Here is a 23,220-nt window from a genome sequence, read left to right as displayed (position 1 = left end):
GTAGGTAGTTCTTGCTTCTTATGGAAACCAGTCCTGTGTCCTTCAAATAGAAAAACTGCAGAACACAACACAAAGAGTCAGGTTATGCCAGTGAGCTGGTAGATGAAGATGTTGGAATGTTACATGAATCCACTTAGGAAGCAGGGTAGAAATTCAAAATGGCCAGAAATGTTTCTTGTTTGCCTGTGTTAAGCAGGAGAATGAAGTTGAGGGTACTTTTTCTGGACAACACAGGGATCTGGTTATTCAAATGTATTCACTATTTATGGTGATGGTACCTTCCTTTATTTACTTGTGTACAGTTCCTTGGATTTGATGTTCATAGTGATGGGCTCTGTTTTAAATAATTTTTAAGTTATTTAAAATTAACTTTCAGAAAGAATTTAAAATACGGTGAGTGAAGGAAGTGTTTTAGCTTAAATCCTCAGCAACTTGATGAAATCAAATCTCTCAAATCTCATCTTTACTTATAAACCAGGCTGGTAATCCTTAAAAGCTTCTATCTAGTAATGTGACATCGTGCAGATATAGTTTATATATTTAAATGTTTTATTGGATTAGGTCTCCTGACCCAGATACTGTTTTTTAATGTAATGCTTTCTCCTGCTTTCACCTGGATTCAATGAAATGTTGTTTGTTTTTTATTTACCAGGAAAGACCGTTGTTTACCTTGTGGCTTTCCATCTGTTCTTTGTTATGTTTGTATGGTCCTATTGGATGACAATTTTCACCTCTCCCGCTTCCCCCTCCAAAGAGGTAAATTTAATGTTGGCAAATTACCAAATTCTTTAACTGATTATGGAACTGTTTTCCCTTGTGTTGCCTTTGTTAAGACTTGACATGATGCATTTGTTCTGTTTCCGTTCATGAAGCCGTTTGGTAGCTCCGTGCTGTGAGTGTGAATCATTGCCTGTTCTCATACACAGTCCACGGACACAGCAGAGTGAAAACTCCCTGCTCTCCTGCCATGCCATGTGTTTTCTTAAATTAAAAACATATTTCACATTACTGGAGTGAGAAGTCTTAAGGGGCAGACTGAGTTAGGGAAGTAGAGTTTATTTTGAGAAACTCTCTTCACATTTATATTTTCTCAGGCATGAACAAAAAGGTCGCCGCTAAAGAAAGCGCTTTGATTGTGGGAAACAAATGGTCTGGGTTGTTGCTTGCTACACTTTATATGACTCGGTTTCTTCTAACTGGAGGCTCCATTCGGAAAATAACAGAGGTAAACATTTGTGTGGAGTCAGCTCTACAACCAGCATGTCCCTCTTGCCTGACGTAGCCAATTGGTTCTTCCTTCACCAGAAACATTGTGTGGCAAGACACGTGAGACGCATTCTCTAGGTTAGCTTGCCCACGTTGGAGTGTCTGCTCTGACACATGCTTCCTCTCTCCAGTCTCTAGTTTTCTCATCAAATGGTGGTGCTGACAGTTGTGCCTGTCTCTGGAGGAGGTTTGCGAGGACAAGTGAGATTACCCAAGTGAAGCTTTTAATTTACTGTGTGCCTGCCACATGGTGAGCACTCACGTTAGATGACGATGATAATGTGATTGTTTCCCTCTATGTTAAATGTATCAAATTCATTAAAAATTATGGGTCCTGTGTTTAAAAATTATATATGCAAAAAGGTATGCATGTCATAGGTGTGCACAGAAACTGGACGCACCTGTGTAACCCCCAGTTCACTAACAGTTCAAAGCTAGAACATCGCCAGCCCCTCCAGCCCCTTCCTGTCACCCCCTTCTTGAGAACCCAGCTCCTGCCTTCAGTGGCGCAGATTCTCTCTGCCTACATTTCTGCTTAACATAAAGTTGTAGAGTCGTGTATGTGGTCCCAGCCATGTGGTAGAGTCACATAGGCTTGTGTCCTGGCTTCCTGCCTCAACATCTGCCTGTCAGATCCGTCCTTGTTGCTGCAGAGTTGTGGATCATTCGTTCCTGTTGCTGTTAGGATCCTTTTTCAGTGTCTGTAACCCACTGACTCCCCAGGTCTGCTGTTGAACGTGTGGATAGTTTCCAGTGTAGGGCCGTTTCAAATGGGGCTGCTATGAACAGAACATTCTGCTGCGTGTCTCTTGTGGGATATATGGCTGGAGGCCTGGGAGAACTGCCATTTCACACGTCAGCATTAGCAGATAAGACCACACAGTCTTTGGCCCACTTTTTCTATTGGGTGCTTTTGTTTTAAGAGGTAAGAAAAGGCGATTTCTGAAAGAACTAGAAATTGACCTTCCATATGACTCAGCAGTCGCCCTATTGAGAATATACCCAGAGGAACTCAAGTCATCCTACAAAAAAGATACCTGCACGCGCATGTTTGTTGCAGCTCTATTCACAATAGCAAGAATATGGAACCAACCATGCTGCCCATCAAAGCTGGAGTGCATAAAAAAGATGTGGTACATATACACAATGGAATATTATACAGCCATGAAAATGAGGGACAAACATATGGACTTTGCAGCAACTTGGATGAATTTAGAGTCTATCATACTGTAAGGACAGTGATCTGTCACAGAAACAAAGAACAGAATCCCATATGTTCTCACTCATAAGCAGACCTTGAACAATTATCATAATACTATAAGAAAGGGATTGGCAGTAGTGGGAAACTTCCAGGGGTGGGGGGCACACCTCATCAACAAGGGTACCTGCATAAGGAACATTTGTGTACCTAACCTGAGTTGTACCCCACATCTTCAAAATTAAAAATTTTTTTAAAAGAGGTAAGATAAACTTAGTGTTTCTTGTAATATGTTCTTCATCCATTTGGTAACTGTCAGTCCTTGGAGTTGCATTACCAACCACCATTTATTTCTTCATCTCAAAGTTGAAAAGGACCTACTTTTATCAATAGCGAGACGTGGCTATTGAAACATGGCATGTGGAAAGACAGTGGTTCTCCTTACAGGAAGTATGAAGTAGAATTAGAAGTAGAATTAGAACAGTGGGCTCTCCTCCTAGCAGTAGCACAGTGCTAGGCTGAGTGGCCAGTTCAGCCTCTGGTTGGCAGCTCATTAGCTGCTTGGCTCTGGGAACTTTCTTAGTGGAGCCCTCCTCTGTAAGTGAGGGGGATGTTGGGAGCAGACCCCATGGGACTGCTGGAAGGGTTGGGCAAATTAATAACATGGGTGATTAATAATGTAGAATTGATAGTGTTTGTAAAGGGCTTAGAAGAAGCCTTTTTTTTTTTGAGTTGGAGTCTCACTCTGTCGCCCAGGCTAGAGTGCAATGGCATGCCTCGACCTCCTGGGCTCAGGCAATCCTTCCTCCTCAGCCTTCCAAGTAACTGGGACTACAGGTATGCACCACCACACCCGGTTAATTTTTTTAACTTATTGTAGGGATAAGGTCTCGCCAAGTTGCCCAGGCTGGTCTCGAACCCCTGGGCTCAGGCAATCCTCTCGCCTCTGCCTCTCAAAGTCCTTGGATGACAGGCGTGAACCATCTCGCCCGGCTTTAAAGATAAAATTCTTTTGAAAGAGAATGAGCCATCCAGCCAAGTAGGAAAATGTTTCTGTTCCATTTAGGAGAGGGTGGATCTGTCAGAAGGTCTGAAGGTCCCTGCTTGTGGCGGGAGGTAGTATGAGTGACCTCCAGGGTTTCTAAGATTTTCAACTTAAGACTCTGTGGCTCTTTTCTGGCTTCTTTCTGTCTGTCCATGTGTCCGTTGCGTGTCCCTTGTAAGTCATCTGGGTTTCTTGTGCCATCCCTGTTTGATTGGGAAGCCAAGCCAGGTAACCTAGACTCATGTACTTCCTGGAGTTGGCGTTTTCCTTAGGCTAGAGTGACAATAACCAGCCTGGGCACTGATTTCCAGGGCCGTCTAGAGGAAGAGGTACTAGAGCGGAGCCCTGCCAGGACTCTGCAGTCTCAGCGTCCCGAAGCCTCTCAGGATCCCAGCGTCTCCCATACCAAGCCCTGGCCTTGCTTGACAGGAGACCAAGGTGCCGAGCTGATTCTACTAGCAGAGAGGGGCTACAGGAGGAGATGCATGGAGGCCTTTCAGCAGGTGGACCAAGCACTCTGAGCATGCACAGACCGAATTCCCCTCAGGATCACTCAGACCCCTTACACAGAGCCTTGCAAGGAGATAAGAGTTGCGGTAGGAATGCACGGGCCAAAGCAAGCCTCTAGCCATTCTTAGTTGAAAATAAAATTCTGTGACACAAAGACCAATAGAAATGCAAAGTTTCTGGTTATGTGAACTTGAGGCCTAAAGCAGAGGGTCCTGAAGATACGGGGATGACAGGTGAGAAGCAACTACAGGAACATTTCTTGGGGAAAATCCTGTTGAAAGGAATGAGCTGAGCCAAGGGCAGCCTCAGTAAGTACAGACGCCAAGACGCGAACGTAAAAACTGCTCTGCAGCGCCCTCTCCCTGCCAAAGGCAACTGTGCCTGTCTTGCTGGTCCTTCATGACCCGGAGAAGGTAGCCCTGCTGGTTACTTTTCAAAGCAAAGAGTGGTCCAAGGATGACCCGTGAGCTCAGAAGACATCTGGCTGGAGCACTTGGGTCCCATGCCTGTGACACGGCCTCCACCAAGAGCAAGCAAGTCTCCGATGTTCTTCCAGGAACCAAAAACCTCGGCAGTAACTTTTATTTATTTATTTTTTTGAGTTGGAGTCTCACTCAGTCGCCCAGACTAGAGTGCAGTGGCCGCTCCCGGCCACCGCAGCCTCGACCTGCTGGGCTCTGGCGATCCTTCCGCCTCAGCCTTCCGAGTAGCCGGAATTACAGGCGCGTGCTACCACACCCGGCTGATTTTTTGATTTATTGTAGAGATGAGGTCTCGCTGCCCAGGCGGGTCTCGAACCCGCGGGCTCAGGCAATCCACTCACCTCAGCCTCCCAAAGGCGCGGGATTACAGGCTGAGCCACTGAGCCCGGCGGCAGTAACTTTTAAACAACAGAGTTTGTGCTGATACAAAATATACACTAAGCCCTTTTTGGTGAAGGAATCTAATTTTGTCTGTAAAAAACAAAAATGCAAAAATATTTAGTCTGTGTTCTTTGCTGTCATTAGTATAGAGGGCAGACACTTTTTAATCTGCCAAAGTGTGTGGTTTTTGTTAAAAATGTACTGATATATCTACTTATAGTTACAAAGTTTCAAGATAAGGTTTGCCTTCATAAAACAAAATATTTTTTGTTTTTTGTTCTTTTTCTGTTCTAGATGAAACTTTCTCAGCATGGTCATTAATATCACAGGATTTTAAAATGTAATCGTTCTCTCTCCCTTTGCAGTTCCACTTGTCCAGTTCTGAAAAGGAACGTTACGAAAAGGAATTCAGCCAAGAAAGACAGCAGGACATTCTGAGACGGGCAGCAAGAGCCTTACCCATCTATACCACATCGCTCTCAAGAAGTAAGGACAGCCGCCTTATCCATTCCTTTCCAAAGGATTTATAGAATATGTTTATTTCTGCCAGGATGGATCTGTGTGGCTTGGCTGTTAAATGAATGCTATGATTGCCACAAACAACACCTGCAGGAACAAGATTTTCCTGGGTTCTCATCTTTTGTGGCATTTCAGATACAGAGATAGAAAGATAAATAGACAGACAGACAATATAGGTTGGTTTTAAGGAACTCATTTTAATCTCTTTTCTCTGCCTGTTTTTTGTCCCAACTCAACCTTCATGGCTAAGAATTTCGTTGTTATTCTTAGTCAATTATCATTTGGATATTTAAATATTGTGTGTCATCCTTAAGTAATAAAACAAAACTACAGGGATGGGCTGAGAGCAGGGAGAAGTGAAAGCCACCGGGGAGGGCCTTGTTTAGGCTTGCAGGCTGATGCTGAGGGAGGCTGTGCACATAGAGCGGCTGTGAGCTCGACTCCTGCCTCCAGCCCTGGTGTTCCCTGGGCTGCTTCCTACCCAAGATACGGGCCTGCCATGGCTGGGTTCTTTTCTGGCTTTAGCCGTGTGATAGGGAGGAGTCTCTGAGTGGCCAAGCTGGTCATTTAAACATAGGACATTGTTTTAAATTGTGCATTAAATGCCTTATTAATTGACTCAAGCATCACATAATAACAGCAGCCTAACAGTTATTCTGTTCTAAGTACTTTGCACATTTAAACCCATTTAAACTTCACAATAGCTCTGAGGCTTCAACCATAGGCTCCATTTTACAGATGGGACCTGAGTCGCAGTAAGATGAAGTGAGTGGTTCAAGGTCGTGCAAGCAGTGTGTGAAGAAACAGGAATTCAGACCATCCACTCTGACTCCTGAACCTATTTGCCACATCCTCCCAGGAGAGCAGGAGACCCCTGTGTGTGGCTGACTACAGTGGGGCTAAGAAAATGGAGAGTGCTATAGGAAGTCAGGTTGGAGGTATTGGGCCAACATGGGCATATTAGAGGTGCTGATACCATCCTTAAATACAGGATATTCGACATTTTGTGTATCTAATATCTTACAATGTGGGATGAAAACATGGGCTGCAGATCCTATTCTGGCTTTTCTGTCACTGCCACAGTGCAGGGACCTGGGCACTCACTGTAAAGTGAGGATGCTAATGTTTGCATTACTGGGTGGTTGAAGTGTTAAGTGAGGCATAGGTGCCAGGCGCTTCGTGTCAATCTGGGCATGTAATGACAGATTTGCAACTCATCTTTTTTTTTTTTTTTGAGTTGGAGTCTTACTCCTTTGCCCAGGCTGGAGTGCAGTGGCACGCTCACAGCCACCCCAGGGTCAACCTGCTGGGCTCCAGCAATCCTTCAACTTCAATCTTCCAAGTAACCAGAACTACAAGCGTACACTAGCTAATTCTTTGATTTATTGTAGAGATGAGGTCTCATCATGTTGCCCAGGCTGGTCACGAATGCAGCTGATCTTAAAGAATCATTTTTTATATTCATTTCTGAAAGGTCTGATTTACAATAATTGTCAGTGGTTGTAGTTTATAGATTAGGTGTTTTTAAACCAGCATCCAAGATTTCAGAGAATTTATGAGCCTAATATCATGTGCAGAATTTGTGGCACGTGTAGCTTTCATAGCAGCCCATTCATGACAAGATCTGGTTTTCACGGCAGTATATGTGCCCCCAAAAGTAAAGAGCCACTGATGTAAAAACTTTACTCTTTTTTTTTTGAGTCCAGGACTCACTCTGTTGCCCAGGCTGAAGTACAATGGCACAATCACGGCTCACCACAGCCTGACCTCCTGGGCCCAAATGCTCCTCTGCCTCGGCCTCCCAAGTAGCTGGGACTATAGGCATGTGTCACCACACCCAGCTAATTTTTGTATTTTTTTTTTTTTTTTTTTTGTGGAGACGAGGTCTCACTAAGTTACCCATGCTAGTCTCCAACTCCTGGGCTCTAACAATTCTCTTGCCTCAGCCTCCCAAAATTTTGATATTACGGGCGTGAGCAACTGCACCCAGCCCAAAAATGTACTCGTAAAACGTCACTGCTAGCCAGGCTCGGTGGCTCAGCCTGTAATCCCGCGCTTTGGGAGGCTGAGGTGAGTGGATTGCCTGAGCCCACGGGTTTGAGACCCACTTGGCCAACTTGGCGAGACCTCATCTCTACAATAAATCCAAAAATTAGCCGGTCATGGTAGGGTGCACCTGTAGTTCCAGCTACTTGGAAGGCTGAGGCAGAAGGATCGCCTGAGCCCAGCAGGCTGAGGCTGTGGTGACCGGGAGCATGCCACTGCACTCCAGTCTGGGTGACAGAGTGAGACTCCAACTCAAAAAAAAAAAAAAAATTCACTGCTGTCCAGGCTCGGTGGTGCAGCCTATAATCCCAGCACTTCAGGAGGCCAAGGTAAGTAAATTGCCTGAGCCCTCGGGTTCAAGACCAACGTGGATAACTTGGCGAGACCTCATCTCTACAATAATAAGAAAATAAAAAATTAGCCGGGTGTGGTAGCATACACCTATAATTCCAGCTATTTGGAAGGCTGAGGCAGAAGGAATGCCAGAGCCCAGCAGGTCGATGTTGGGGTGGCCGTGAGTGTGCCACTGCACTCCAGCCTGGGCAATAGAGTGAGATTCCAACTCTTTAAAAAAAAAAAAAAAACTCCACTGCCTTCCCCAGTTATCAAAACTTTCCTCTCATCTGAACAATACCCATCACCTGTTGAGTGTTATGCCAGTGTGGTGCCAAGCATTTCACCTGTGACTGTCTAGTTCTCATAGCAGCGCTGAGAGGTGCTGCACCTGCACCCATTTTAGAGCTGGAGAGCGGAGACACAGTGTGGTGGCCAGAGTCCCTGCATGGCCAGCCTGGGCCTTTCCCCGACCCAGCCACAGCTGCTCTTGGGACTGCATGCTCTGCGGGTCTGAATCCCGTGGAAGCAGCACCAGCGTGTCTCTCAAAGCAACTGCAGAAGTGCGCATTGCCCATTGCATCACTTCTTGTTAAACAGAAATGGGGTGAAAAGAGATGGGCGTTGAAACTTTAAACTGAATTTAGGGTGGAGAAATAATCATTCCAGGCAGAGGACAAGATACCATCAGCAGCACCTGCCTAGGACCTCTGATGAGATGCTGTGTCTGGGTGGGAGTGCCCCGACTGCCAGGCGCTCCCACCCAGGAGCCCATTCCAGGGATGGATGAAGTGGCGGAGCTGCCCTCGCAGTGCTGGGGCCGGGTGCTGGGATGGAGCAACCGTGCTGTGTGTGCGTTCTCACGTCTCGAGGCCTCTGCCCCTTCCCCCAGCCTGGGTATGGCTGACTCCCTCTCAGGTCTGCCCCATGCTGTCCCCCTGTGAGTCCTGGGCTGACTCAGCTTGTCCTGCTCCACCCTTTTTAGTGTCTTGTCCTCTGCCTGGGATGATTATTTCTCCACCCTAAATTCAGTTTAAAGTTTCAACGCCCATCTCTTTTCACCCCATTTCTGTTTAACAAGAAGTGACTAGAGCCGGGTGTGGTGGCTCAGTTCTATAATCCTAGCTATCCGGAAGGCTGAAGCCGAAGGATCACCTGAACCCAGCAGGTTGAGGCGGTGGTAGCCATGATGGTGTCACTGCACTCCTGCCTAGGCAAGAGTGAGACTCCGACTCAAAAAAAAAAAGGAAGTGACTGTGAAGACTGCCCTGAGCATCTCAGCTCCTTCCCTGGAGATCACCTCCCTGGTGGCGATTGTGTTCCCTCACCTTCCCGACTCATCAGAGCGCCTGGCAGTTGGGGCGCTCCTACCCAGACACAGCATCTCATCAGAGGCCCTAGGCAGGTGCTGCTGATGGAGTCTGTCCCTGGTGTTCTCTAGGATGACTCTGCGATTCCCCATTACCTAGTCTTCTTTCTCTCCACTGGTTTTCCCCATCACAGAGTCTGACTATTTTTATCATAAATAATGACAGGATTTATTAGTAATGCTAGTGTCATCATGATAATAACTGACTTATCGAGAATCTGATATGTTCCGGGAGATTTGGTTTTAAAACAGTCACCCTAACCCTTGGCATTGTTTGCAGTTACAGGTGAGGAAACCGACTTAAAAAGTCCGTCACTGACTCAGGATCATGATAATAAGGGGAGAACTGGTGTCGACCCTGCTGGGGACGGAGCCTGCTGTGTCCAGGACAGCGGACTGTCCCTGCTTCCACAGCTTCCGCTGCTCTGTCTCTCCTCTTGACATCTTCGTTCTTGTCCTTTCTTGGTACCTACAGAGATTGGGACTCTCTTCTCCCCAGTTTGTTCCTACAGATTTTGCTTTTCCACTTATTAAATTCACCCAGCGTGTTCCCTCCGCTTTCAGGCGTGTTCGGCGTGCTCTCCCTTTACAAGCAGCAGCACTTGTGCTGACTGCTGTCTGTGCTCTTCTTCCTTTGATTGTAGTTCTTAAGTGATGAGGGCTTCGCTCCTTCCAGTGAGTTCCAGGCAGCAGGCTTTTGTTCTGCCTGCTCAGGCCGGCGGCTTCTTGAAAGCATTCTGTCTTTGTGTGTCACTGTTCTGGTCTGTTTTTGTGTTCTTAACTGATTTTCCTTCTCCCATGCTTTTTGTGCTCTTCACCTATTTGCTAACTTCACATGGGCATGCTGCATAGGTTACTGCTGCTGGAGACACCACTCGCCAGCCATGTAGCCCTGGAAAGATGACTTTCTCTAAGCATCTGTAAAATGGAGTCTCAGAGTTCCTATGGAGCACTTTTCCTGTGTGATACGGTTTTACCTTCTAGTCTCATCCACAAAGGGATCACGGAGGGCCCTCAGTCAAATATAAGCAACTCATTTAACAGGCAGATACTCATATCATTTCCCTTGTCCTAAAGAGATTCTTATTTAAATTATAATGAATGTTTAAGAAAGCATTTTGTAGGGGAACCGAGTGAAGAGGGGTTTCTCTTCCATGTCCCCCCCACCCCCAAGACCACCGCCTTTCCTTGGGTTCTAGCAGAAGTGTCTCACACTAACAGTACTGCAGAGCTGCTGGACAGTTAACATGTTTAACAGTTAGAATGGATAGACAGTGACCAATGCAAACTTGGCTACCTAGATGGAGCTTTCTGCCGCTGTAACTTCTAACATTGCTTCAAAATGTACTTTGTCTCTCCGTGATGCACATCATTTCCTACATGGAAAGTATGCATTTTACTGGAGTACAGTATGGAGCCTTACCTCTACAGAGAAAATACATACACTCTTTTCCCTTTGGAGATGGGAACTTGCTCCATATTCAAACTATTGTATGATCTGCTTTTTTTCCACTTAATATATTTGTATTTTTTCATATTAGGGTTGTCAAAAACCCACATTTCAACAAATGGGGTTTTAAAGATCTAGTTAGCTTTTAATGATGATTTTTGAACCACACAGCATCTAGTCTGCAGAAGAGAAAGGCGCTTGGATGAACTGAGCAGGGCTGGGCGTTCCAGGCAGAAAAGGCTGCAGAAAGCAGAAACAGGGAACACAGAGTGGATTGGGCATTTCTGCATTGCTTTCCCCAACATGCAAGGACAATGTGGTTGACGTAGTCAGTTGGCTGTCATCGCTCCTGAGTTCCCAGAAAGCCAGCTGTTAGGAGTAACCACTTGGGGTTCAGTTTGGTGATATGGACCTTTAGCAAGAATAAATCCACTTGGCACCTGCTGTTTTTCCTTTGATTGGATATAAGTGGTTTTTGTACGGAAAATTCTTGTTAAAGTCTCCACAGTATTTCACTGGATATAGTGAAAGTACTTAACTGTTTTTGTACTTCATGTTATTCCTAAAGTTTTATTAGAAATACTGCTATAATGAATGTCTGTGATCCTCACTGTTTCTTGAACAAGCCATGCATGCTCTACCTCAGGTCCGTTCCCTCAGATGGGAATCCTCTCTTCCCAGATAGCTCCAAGTCTCCCAAGCTCCCTTCCCGTTTCTGTTTTCCCATGTTTCCAGTTTTCCTTCCTGCTGTCTGTGCTGTCACTGCCTAATTAGCCTACTGTTTATTCGGTTGACTTGTTACCCATCTCCTCCAGTAGGATGGAAACCCCTGCAGGCCAGGAGTGTTTTGCCTGGAACATTACCTGGCTTCTTGAAAGTGCTCAGTAGGTTTTGAATGAACGAGCACACATCTTGGACAACAGTAGCACATATTAGAATTTAGTGGAAACCGTTCAGAGGTTTTTGTTGTTGTTGTTTTCCCAAAACTGCACCCTCAACTTTGCTACCTCTGGTGTAGGGATGGCAGATAAAAGTTCCCTTTTTAATAAAGCTATTTCAGAATTTCAAAAGCAAAATCCCATAGGATACCTTCCAGTGTAAATTTTGATATTACTGTAGGCATTCTATGATACAGAAAAACACTGATTCAGGGCTGGTTTAGGGTGTAGACTTCCTATCTAGCTCTGCCGCTCACCTTAGAACTTGACCGTGTGCAAGCCAGTTACTTGCTGTAAGTCAACTTTTTAGCTGAAAGTTGCTGGACACATACACTCCTGACATTTTCTCCTGTCTTTTGACATTTTCATTTGAGAAGCTCTCCAGTACATACTGGAATTATTTTAAAAGTAATAGTTGTCAGTTGCCGGGAATTGCTGATTAGTTTCATAGTCAGGTTGGTTAAGCATGTGCACCCTTCACCATCTTGCTTTTTCTTCTTTCACATAGCCATCAGATACTGTGAAAAGTGTCAGTTGATCAAACCTGACCGGGCACACCACTGCTCAGCATGTGACACGTAAGTGTTGCCTGTCGTTCACACGTGCTCTGGGATGGGTGATGGAAGGACGGAAGGGAAGAACGTGCCATATGCTTTATTCTGGGCAAAAATGCTCCATCCACTCCCGTTACTCACTGTGCATACAGGGTAACAAAAATTCGAGCACACTGGAACATGCCCAGAAGCAGTCTTCGAGGGCAGTTCCTGCACCAATTGATAGATTTTCCTTTCACTTTAAGTACTTTCCATGCATGTGCGTAGCATGACATTGAGGTGCAAGTGTTAGTAACCCCCTTGAGAAAGATGACTTGGTTTCCAGGATTAGAGAGGCCATAGTGACAGATCTTTTGTTTTTATTATGAATGTCGGTATTAAAACCTAAGAAAATACCATATAATTTCTTCGTTGTTTTCATTACCATCTGTGATATTTCTTCCAGAAAAATTTGAAAGCATTTAGCTTGTAGGCACCTGTGAGCAGGTGCTGTGTTGAACCCAGCCGGCCTTGATTTTTGGTTGGACAAGCCACCTACCTTTCTGAGTACTGGGTTGCTAATCTGTTACACTATTTGAGGCCAATTGTGGTCTAATTCTATATCAATATAGAATTCGTATTAATAGGGAGACATTTGGGCTTCTGTTTTTTTTGTTATTATTAAAATACAGTAGATATATAGCTTATTTATGGGGTAAAATTTTATACAATATGTGGGGGGAAATCACCATTTTAAACCTACCACCATTTTAAACCTAGTTTGGCTGTCAGATTCTGAAGTTGTATCTGGATGGCCAGCACATGTTTAAGGTAGCACAGGGGTCACTGGTGTTGTGTTTTGTCTCCTTCGGCTGACTTGTTGGCTGGACCTAGCTGACACGCCCAGCCCTGTGCACCAGATCTGGGTACCAACATGTCACTTGATGTGGCCCTGGTGGCAGGTGTGCTCAAATTTCCAGTGTACAAAATCACCTCGTAGCTTGTGAAAAGTACTTGTCGGATGTCAGGAATTATTTCTAACCTAATATTTCTGGGTTGTTTCTCTTAAAATATGGTTGTAAAGGGAACTTTTTAAGTAAAATAGAAGAAAATTATGAGAAGTTACAATGGGGAATTTTTCTACATGGATTTTCTTATACTTGTTTGTTTCTTAGATGTGTTCTTAAGATGGATCACCACTGTCCGTGGTATGTATAAAAACAAGAAATTGCCTCAGGGCTGGAGGGGGAAGGAGCGAATTCAGAGTAACTTCCTTCAGGGGTCCTAAATGATAAAGGCCACTTTAATTACTGATCTTAAAAATAGTACATATTAATGTAAGTAGATTCTTATATTTAGGGTCATTGTCTTAGTTTCTATCAAATGTAAATAAACCTATAATAATATAAAAGTATTTGCCTGCATAAAATACTATTAATAATAAAGTATTTTCTATAGCCCCCCCAAGAATTACTGATCTTAGATATTAAGATTGATCTAAGCCGGGCTCGGTGGCTCAGCCTGTAATCCCGCGCCTTTGGGAGGCTGAGGTGAGTGGATTGCCTGAGCCCGCGGGTTCGAGACCCGCCTGGGCAGCAAGACCTCATCTCTACAATAAATCAAAAAATCAGCTGGGCGTGGTAGCGCATGCCTGTAATTCTGGCTACTCGGAAGGCTGAGGTGGAAGGATCGCCAGAGCCCAGCAGGTCAAGGCTGCGGTGGCTGCACTGCACTCCAGTCTGGGAGACAGAGTCAGACTCCAACTCAAAAAAAAAAAAAAAAAGATTGATCTATTTATATATATGCATGTATATATGTATATATTTATATTAAATGATTTCCTTTAAAAAATCTTCTGCTGTTATTAACCCAAATAAGTATATTAAGAGTTAACATCAGAATTCCACATTCCTATAGAATTTATTAAAACACTCACAGTTAAGACACTGCTTCCAGCCAGGAGTGGTGGCTCACGCCTGTAATCCCGGCACTTTGGGAGGCTGAAGCGAGAGGATTGCCTGAGCCCAGGGTTCGTGACCAGCCTGGGCAATCTGGCAAGACCTTGTCTCTACAATTAAAAGGAAAAAAAAATTAGCCAAGCATGGTGGCACTCGCTTGTAGTTGCAGCTACTTGGAAAGCTGAGTGGAAGGATTGCCCAAGGCCAGCACATCGAGGCTGCGATGGCCGTGAGTGTGCCACTGCACTCCAGCCTGGGTGACAGTGAGACTCCTACTCAAAAAATATATATATAAATTAAAAAAAACAAAAAAGACACCGCTTCCAACTTCCCAGTGACCCATTTCAAGTGGTCACTGGAAAGTTGTTTTCTGATTTGTCTTTTTAAGTGATTTTTATTACGGTAAAACGCACCACTCTCAAGTGCATGGTTACTAGTGTCATACACATCCCAACTGTGTTATCCGTCTCCAGGTGTCTTCGTCTTGCAAAATTGGAGACTGGTTCTCATCAGGCACCTCCCCTGCCCTCCCACCAGCCCTGACAACCCGTTCTGCTTTCTGTTTCTGTGAGTTTGTGACTTGTATTCTCTTGATTCCTGCAGGGTGAATAACTGTGTGGGATTTTCCAATTACAAGTTCTTCCTGCTGTTTCTGCTATACTCCCTGCTGTACTGCCTTTTCGTGGCTGTCACGGTTTTAGAGTACTTTATGAAGTTCTGGACGGTAAGTCTTTTTCTATCTAGGAACATGTACTTAAGATTTTTTAAAATGCTGTATTCCTAACAAGTTGCTTCTTTTGATTTGCTTTATTTTAATTATACTAGTTAGAATGTATAAAGGATCAGAGGGCAGGCAGGGCTGTAATTTACCTTCATATACACGTTTATTTGCACATAAATGTGTACTGAGCAGGGTATAATGAACTGCTTATGGTGATTCAGATTGTTTTTTCATCCACATGTCTTCTGCTCTAACAGAAGACACACCCATCTTAGGGCCGTTGGTGCTACGAATTGCTGTTCCACGTCCTCAGCTCCAGGCAGGCACTGATCTGCTCCCTGCCTCTGAAGACTTTATGCCATCTCTTTTTTTTCATGCCATCTTTTTTTTTTTTTTTTGAGTCGGAGTCTCACTCTGTCGCCCAGACCGGAGTACAAGTGGCCGCTCCTGGCCACCACAGCCTCGACCTGCTGGGCTCCGGCGATCCTTCTGCCTCAGCCTTCCGAGTAGCCGGAATTACAGGCATGCGCTACCACGCCCGGCTGATTTTTGATTTCTTGTAGAGATGAGGTCTCACTGTCCAGGTGGGTCTCAAACCCGTGGGCTCAGGCAATCCACTCACCTCAGCCTCCCAAAGGCACAGGATTACAAGGCTGAGCCACCAAGCCCGGCTTTTTTTTTTTGAGTTGGGGTCCCTCTCTGTCACCCAGGCTAAAGTGCAGTGGCGCACTCATGGCCACCCCAGCATTGCCCTGCTGGGCCCTGGTGATCCTTCTGCCTCAACCTTCCAAATAGCTGGAACTACAGGCGCGCGCTACCACACCCAGCTAATTTTTGATGTATTGTAGAGACAAGGTCTCGCCAAGTTGCCCGAACCCGCGGGCTCAGGCAATCCACTCGCCTCAGCCTCCCAAAGTGCTGGAATGACAGGCTGAACACCAATCCCAGCCTATGCCATCTTTTAAATGGCATGCGATTAGAGACAGTCGATGGTCTTAGCAGCAGGGGTCCAGTTTACTCCCAGGAAGGCAGGACAGCGTGGGGAGAGAGGGAAGCTCTGCATGACAGGCGACATGGTCTGTGAGACCTGCTAGGTGGAGACACGGGCACAGAGTGCATGGACCGTTTCTGTAGCAAAGTAACCTGCGAGTCTGTATTTAATGTCTTGTCTGGAAGAATGCAGCAAAACTCTCCTCACATCTGATGAAAGCAGTCAGGACATATAGTCACACTTTGAATTGTGTATGCCACATACAAACAGTAATCTACTTAGAACATTACACAGTTTAAAATTCTTTGGAATGGAAGTGTGTATCTTAGGGGGGAAACTACCAAAAACCTTACAAGTAACTGCCTTTTGGAAGTGGGTCAGAGAACCACTGCTTTTCATCAGTAGCTTTTTGGGCAAATAATGCATGTACCATTTTGATAACTTTTCGAAACAATTTTAGATGAAAACTCTCCTTCATTTAAACTCTCTCTGTCAGTTCCAAGATACCATCCATCCCTCGCCCCTTCCCCTCTATCCCGACCAGCCCCCTTAAATGCAGGCTCAGTCCTGGGCCGCCTCACTCTGGTGCACTCTGCAAGGTTCCTGGGCATTAACAGTCTCTGTTTGCAGGCCCAGCCCAGACACTGGCCGTCCCATTTCTAGTTGCTGTTTATCACTGTTTATTGAGCTCTCAGGTACAATGAAGTCTCCATAAAAACCAGCATGTCTCAAACCAGCCTCACTTTTTTTCCTTCTCATGGTTCTTTCTATGTCTGCTGTAAAGGAAACAAAATCTATACAAATATTTCCATTTCCAGACTAGAAAATGTAATGTCATCTTTGAGTTACTGTTACTCCCTTAGGAACCTGATGTCTAGAATCAGGGTAGTAGACGAGGAGACAAGGAGCTTTGTTTACATGCAGATACCGTGTTGTCTTCATTTGCCAGAATCTGAGCCCCAAGAGGGCAGGAATTGGTCTCTTTTTGTTCATTGGTGTTTCTTAAACCACTTGGAATCCTGGCTGGCACAGTTGCTGATCAGGAGTGACTTGCTGAATGTGGAAACACTTACACTTGAGACTCTCCGTGCTTCCATCTCTAAGACTGGAGTAGACTTCCCTTACGGGATCCCTGTGAAGGTTAATATGAGTCATGTGGAAAGCATTCAGGGCGTTTGAACCTTGCATTGTCCAGTTCGGTGTACCTCGAGTCATTCCTGCTCCTGTCACGGACGTGGTCAGGACCCTCCACATCCTGTTCCCCTTTGTCCTCTCCCCTGCTAAGGACAGGGCCAGCCAACTTACGGACAAAGTGGACTTTCTCCCTGACCTTTGCATTGGTTTGCTGGCCACTGGCATGTCTTGTTTCCGGCTTGCGCCTTCTTTTTTCTAGTAGATTTTTGTATTTACCTGTGAATACAAAAAGAGTTTTTCTCATATTATTGGTAGTCATCTTTATTCTTGACTTTGGGGTAGATGAGGATTTCTTAAAATGAACCTGGAAATCACTTAATCATAAAAGAAAAGACCAACAAATTAGACTTCATTAAAATTAAGAACTTCTGCCAGGTACAGTGGCTCACACCTGTCATCCCAACACTTTGGGAGACAGGCAAGAGGACTGCCTGAGCCCAGGGATTCGAGACCAACCTGGGCAACTTGGTGAGACCTCATCTCTATAGTAAATCAAAAAATTAACCAGGCGTGGTGGTACACTCCTGTAGTTCCAGCTACTTGGAAGGCTGAGGTGGAAGGATTGCTTGAGCCCAGCCAAGCCCAGCAGGTCAAGGCTGCAGTGGCAGTAGTGTGCCACTGCACTCCAGCCTGGGTAACAGAGTGAGACTTGGACTAAAAAAAAAAAAAAAATTAAGAACTTTTTAAAAAAGACACCTTCTAGAGTAAGAGGCAGGCCACTCACTGCGAGAAGACACACGCGATGTGTCTTACGAGCGCTGCATACCCAGAAGGCAGGAGGCATGCCGAGAGATGCTCATCCCCCTTCTATCATGGTTGCAAATGTTTTTCTCCATGTTTTCTGTTTATGACTCTCAATCCCATGTTGTTTTTGTCAAATTGAAGTTTTTATTTATTTATTTTTTGAGCCAGAGTTTCACTGTTGCCCAGGCTGGAGTGCAGTGGCACATTCACGGCCACCGCAGAATCTGCTGGGCTCAGGCAATTCTTCCACCTCAGCATTCCAAGTAGCTGGAACTACAGGCATGTGCTACCATGCCTGGCTAATTTTTTGATTTATTACAGAGACGAGGTCTTGCCAAGTTGCCCAGGCTGGTCTCAAACCCTGGGCTCAGGAAGTCCTCTTGTCTCTGTCTCCCAAAGTGTTGGGATTACAGGCTTGAGCCACTGCACCTGGCCTGTTCTTTTATATATGATTTATGTCTGTTGACTATTCAGTAAAAATTCACACACATATTCTTATATGTTTTCTGACACATCTGTTGTTTTCATTTTTACATTTAAATCTCTTTAGATTTAAATGTAAAGGGGGCTACTGTGATTAAAAAGCACTTTTACATTTACTCTTCCTGAAAACCCTGTGAAGGTGTTTAAGTTGTCGGTTTTATTATTGCTCAGGTACGATGAGACTGACATTTCCAAGACCGATGCTCACAGCCCCAAGGGAAGGGGTGGCAGAGGCACCAGGGCTGGTGTTCTGGAGGCAGGAGTGGGGTCTGGAGCCTCCCTGCAGGGTCTGTGGGAAAGGCCAAGCAAGCAGGTTTGGGACGGGCTGGTTTGGATCATGTCAGAGGATCCGTGGCATAAGGACTTCTCCCTGGGATGCTGTGCCGAGGACAGTGGCCTCATCTGAGCGCCAGGTGGGGGAACTCTCAGCTGGGCCAGGTGGGGGCTGGGTGGGCCTCCGGTGGGTAGTTTGCCTGTGGTATGCGCTCCTGGGCGAGTGCTTTGCTCCAGGGCTTGGCTGGCCCTGGGAGGGGGTGGGGGGCAGTCTCTTCCCAGTGAGCAAGGCCCCAGATGTCAGAGCATCAGGAATATAGAAAACAGGTTTCTGCAGAGGGGCCATGAGTACTCTAGTTTTCATAGCTGGAAACTGAGAGTGGAGAAGTTATACCACTGCCCACAGTCATATGCTAACCGGCATAAACAGCCAGAATTTCCACTTACATATGTCCTCTCCAGCATCCACGTGCTTCCTTCCGTGTTTTATATTTGCTGCTCACAGGACTGGGAAGAGCAACCAGTGCCTGGAGTCCTCAAGCACAGTTATATCTCCAGGAGCTGTCTCACACACATGGGGCAAGTGTTCATTGAGACGTCAGTAGACTTTTTAAGTTTGGGTATGGGAAGCCTGGGGATGCCAGTCCTTAAGCACTTCTGCATGTGGTGGCAGAGGGCACCCCTGCTCTGTGACCACAGCCACTGTTGTCCCCCTAGCTGGCCATCTTTGTTCGGTTTACAGTCTACTAGCCATACTTTAGTGGCCCTTGTTTATACAGGGTGCAGTGCCGGGTAAATGAAGTCTAAATTTCACATTTCTCTATCAGAAATTTCAACAGAGTTTGCATGTAACAATTTGTCAAAGAATGGGTAACTTCCATGGATTCATCATAAGTAAGAAAAGACTAATAAGCTTAAATCTGTGGGGTTTTGTTTTTCATTTATCCAAGCCACACCGAGCACCTGCTTTGTGGCCGGCAATGTTCTAGAGACGCGGCCTGTGCCACGAGTCATGGGCAGAGGGTCCTGCCTTCAGAGCTCCCTCCTGAGACACAGGAGACAAGTCCCGGCTGACGAGCAGGACAGGTCTGAGAGTGAGGCAGGCAGGGCTGAGGAGCATGGTCACGGTGGGCCTCATGGCGGGCGGCTGCCCACAGAAATGGGGAGGGAGCTCGTGGGTGTTGGAGCAGAGTGTCTCAGGCTCAGGCTCATGGCAGGTCCCTCCCGTGCCTGAGCGACAGCCAGGAAATCATTGCGGCTGGGTGGCATGAGCGAGAGGAGCCACACCGCAGGGCCTTGGTGTATCGGGGGCCAGCGGCTTCCATTCAGAGCCAGGCGGGGAGCGGGCAAGCCGCAGCCTGGCTGCCGGGCTGAGCACCGTCGGCTGAGGGGCCCGCATCCACATGGCCTGTGCGGAGGCTGCCGGCTTCCTGGCCTTACAGGGCAGGCACAGTGAGGGTGGCAAACGTCATCAGACCCAGGTTTTGAAAGCTGTCAGGCAGAAGTTTTATAAAAATTGGCGAAAACCATTCTATTTTAGTCTTTGCCAGACACAAATCTCTGTTTTAAAAACCAGTGGGAAAGTGTGTGTTTAAAGAGTTCCTGCAATGTGCTCAAAGAGCTAAGTGTTCTGTTTACTCTCTTGTATTTCTTGAAACTGTAGTGGGTGACCGTCAGAGAGCAACATCTCGGTATTGCTTCAAAGAAAGCATTTGTAAAACCAGTGTTTAGCATAATTTTGTATAAAAATTGGTTTCTTAATATATTGTCTCTATTTGCACAAGCTTTGCCGCAGGAAATCTACAGACAGTTGTCCAAAGGTAATATACATCATTGCCATGACATTCTCGTGATCTCTTTTGTGACATTTATAGTGAATGCGTATAGTAAAAACATGCTTCACAAGATAGTGAGTTAGAAGACTCATTTGACGTGTTTAAAGGTAGCGTGGTTACTTTGGAAAAAGAGAGAAAAAGACAAATGTCAAAATGATGTAAGACGGCCGGGCTCGGTGGCTCAGCCTGTAATGCCAGCACTTTGGGAGGCCGAGGTGAGTGAATTGCCTGAGCCTGCAGGTTCGAGACCCGCCTGGGCAACTTGACGAGACCTCATCTCTACAACAAATCAAAAAAATTAGCCGGGCGTGGTAGCGCGCGCCTGTAGTTCCAGCTACTAGGAAGGCTGAGGCGGAAGGATCGCCGGAGCCCAGCAGGTCGAGGCTGCGGTGGCCGGAAGCGGCCACTGCACTCCAGTCTGGGCGACAGAGTGAGACTCCAACTCAAAAGAAAAAAATATGATCTAAGACGAATCTTTGGTCTGTAAACACTTTGACGTCAGGCAGGACAGCCTCGAGTTCTTGTAATCTTGTATGGTTTTATTTTAAGAGCTAACGTTTAAAGGCTTCCTCCTTCTCCAATTAATGGATATTAGTTTCTTTTAAGTTCTAGGTTAAGAGTTTGCTCCCATTAAAATGCAGATAGCCATAGAAGGGGTACCCAAGAAGCTGTTTTCAGTCATTAATAGCTTGTGGTGAATTTATTTCTCAGAGTTGCTGATTTCCTACAAAGGCTCTATAGAAATGAAATAAGGATGGGAAAAGCAGGAATCAAAGCGGGTGAGGGCTTGGCCACGTTTCAGGGGTGTTTTGAAAATGGAGATTAGAGAGATTCAGAAATGAAACTTGACAAATACATCACCAGTAGTTTCTGGTTAGTAGCATGTATAATTAAAACAAGCAGATATTTTAGGATAGATGAAGAGCTCGTATAACTTGGGTATTGAGGAAAACTTCAGTATATAAAGTACAAAAGAAAATTGTTCGGTAGAAGAGTCCATCTTTTCACTTTATTACTGAAAGTATTGCTAATTTTTTTTTTTTTTTTTAATAGAGACAGTGTCTCGATATATTGCCCGGGTTGACCTTGAACTCCTGGGTTCAAGTGATCCCCCCACCTCAGCCTCCCGGATAGCAGCAATTATAGGCATGCACCATTGTGCCCAGCAAAACTTTTTTAATGTTTTAAATATTTTTTTTTTTTTGTGGAGACGAGGTCTCACTGTGTTGCCTAGGCTGGTCTCAAACTCATGGACTCAAGTGATCCTCCCACTGTGGCCTCCCAAAGTGCTGGGATTCCAGGCATGAGCCACTGTGCCTGGCCAAGAGCAATATTTTCAATGACTTCCTGACCTTGTAAGCAGGCTGCTTTGATAATACCAATTCTTTGCTTTTGCATTTGTTGCCTTGGGATATTTTACCAAATGTATTATTTTTTCATATATCTGGCAAAATTTTTTGGTGTATTCAATAATTTTTAGACAGAGCTAAATTATAAGCCATCTTTTAGAGTCTGACAATCCTCTGAATTAACTTCCTTTTCCTTCCTCAGAATGAACTGACAGACACACGTGCAAAATTCCACATCCTCTTCCTCTTCTTCGTGTCTGCGATGTTCTTCATCAGCGTCCTCTCACTCTTCAGTTACCACTGCTGGCTCGTTGGAAAAAACAGAACAACGATAGGTAAGTAGATTAAAGGAAGTCACAGTCATCTAGGAAAGTGACCACAAGTGATGGAAGTCAATTTGGAGAAATGCAGAATGACTCTGACGCTGGGTGCAGTGGCACACGCCTATAGTCCCAGCTACTCAGGAGGCCGAGGAGGGAGGATCACATGATCCCAGGAGGTCAACAATGGCCTAGGTAACATAGTGAGACCCTGTCTCTAAAAAAATGTAAAAGTAAAATAGTTCTGTATTGTAATTAACTGTGACTAGATAGGACAGTGGTATATAATAAATACAAAGGGTCAAGGTGCAGTGACTCCAGCCTGTAATCCCAGCACTTTGGGGAGGCCATGGTGAGAGGATTGCCTGAGCCCAGGGGTTTGAGACCAGTCTGGGCAACATGGTGAGATCTCGTCTCTACATTAGGTCAAAAAATTAGCTGGGCATGGAAGCGCACACCTGTAATTCTGGCTACTTGGAAGACTGAAGTGGAAGAATCACCAGAGCCCAGCAGAAAGATTGCCTGAGCCCAGCAGGTTGATGCTGGGGTGGCTGTGAGCATGCCACTGCACTCCACCCTGGGCAACAGAGTGAGACTCCCAACTCAAAAAAGAATAATAATTATATTGAAGAAAGTTGAGGAAATGAGATTGACTTTTATATATATTTTCAGTAATGTGTTACATATACAAGTTAGAGAACTAACTATATTTTATAAATTTTAATAAATCAAAACCATTCTTCATTTGTACGGTGGCTTTTTAAGAACCAGTCCACGAGAGACGCACAGGCGGTGTCCATGCTCTAAGGAGAGTTGTTCTCAGTAGCAGAAAAGTTTTCTGTCTTTTTGTTTGTTTGTTTGTTTTTGAGTTGGAGTCTCACTCTGTCGCCCAGACTGGTGCAGTGGACTGCTCCCGGCCACCGCAGCCTCGACCTGCTGGGCTCCGGTGATCCTTCTGTCTCAGCCTTCCAAGTAGCTGGAACGACAGGTGCCCGCTACCTCACCTGGTTAATTTTTTGATTTATTGTAGAGATGAGGTCTCACCAAGTTGCCCAGGTGGGTCTTGAACCCGCGGGCTGAGGCAATCCACTCACTTCAGCCTCCCAAGGCACGAGATTACAGGCTGAGCCACCAAGCCCGGCTCAATAACTCTCTTTTAAAGAAACAGTAAAGTAAAATAAGGAAAACACCACTTTTTCTATGTAGAAATCATTCCCTTATTAAATTATTTATATAGATCTTCTTAGTGAAGAACTTTGGAAAGTTATCATGGAAAAAGTAT

General features: G+C 45.4%; 1 protein-coding gene across 3 annotated transcripts in view; it reads left to right on the top strand.

Moving 5' to 3' along the window:
* ZDHHC20 (zinc finger DHHC-type containing 20) overlaps positions 1 to 23,220 on the top strand; it is a 62,579-nt gene that overhangs the window by 27,233 nt on the left and 12,126 nt on the right. For 2 of the 3 annotated variants that reach the window (XM_021717532.1, XM_021717533.1), the window contains 6 exons: positions 653 to 756; positions 5,248 to 5,368; positions 12,046 to 12,115; positions 13,246 to 13,278; positions 14,632 to 14,752; positions 21,821 to 21,953. In XM_021717532.1, the coding sequence (XP_021573207.1) occupies positions 697 to 756; positions 5,248 to 5,368; positions 12,046 to 12,115; positions 13,246 to 13,278; positions 14,632 to 14,752; positions 21,821 to 21,953 (538 nt within the window). In that variant the 5' untranslated portion in view covers positions 653 to 696. The remainder of the gene's footprint in view (positions 1 to 652; positions 757 to 5,247; positions 5,369 to 12,045; positions 12,116 to 13,245; positions 13,279 to 14,631; positions 14,753 to 21,820; positions 21,954 to 23,220) is intronic. The other variant, XM_021717531.1, reaches the window with a different exon arrangement.

The sequence above is a fragment of the Carlito syrichta genome, unplaced genomic scaffold (assembly GCF_000164805.1).
Source record: "Carlito syrichta isolate Samal-C Ts95f unplaced genomic scaffold, Tarsius_syrichta-2.0.1 Scaffold309850, whole genome shotgun sequence".
NCBI lineage: Eukaryota > Metazoa > Chordata > Mammalia > Primates > Tarsiidae > Carlito > Carlito syrichta.
Note: the sequence above shows the minus strand (reverse complement) of the source record. Positions and strands in the feature narration are given on the sequence as shown.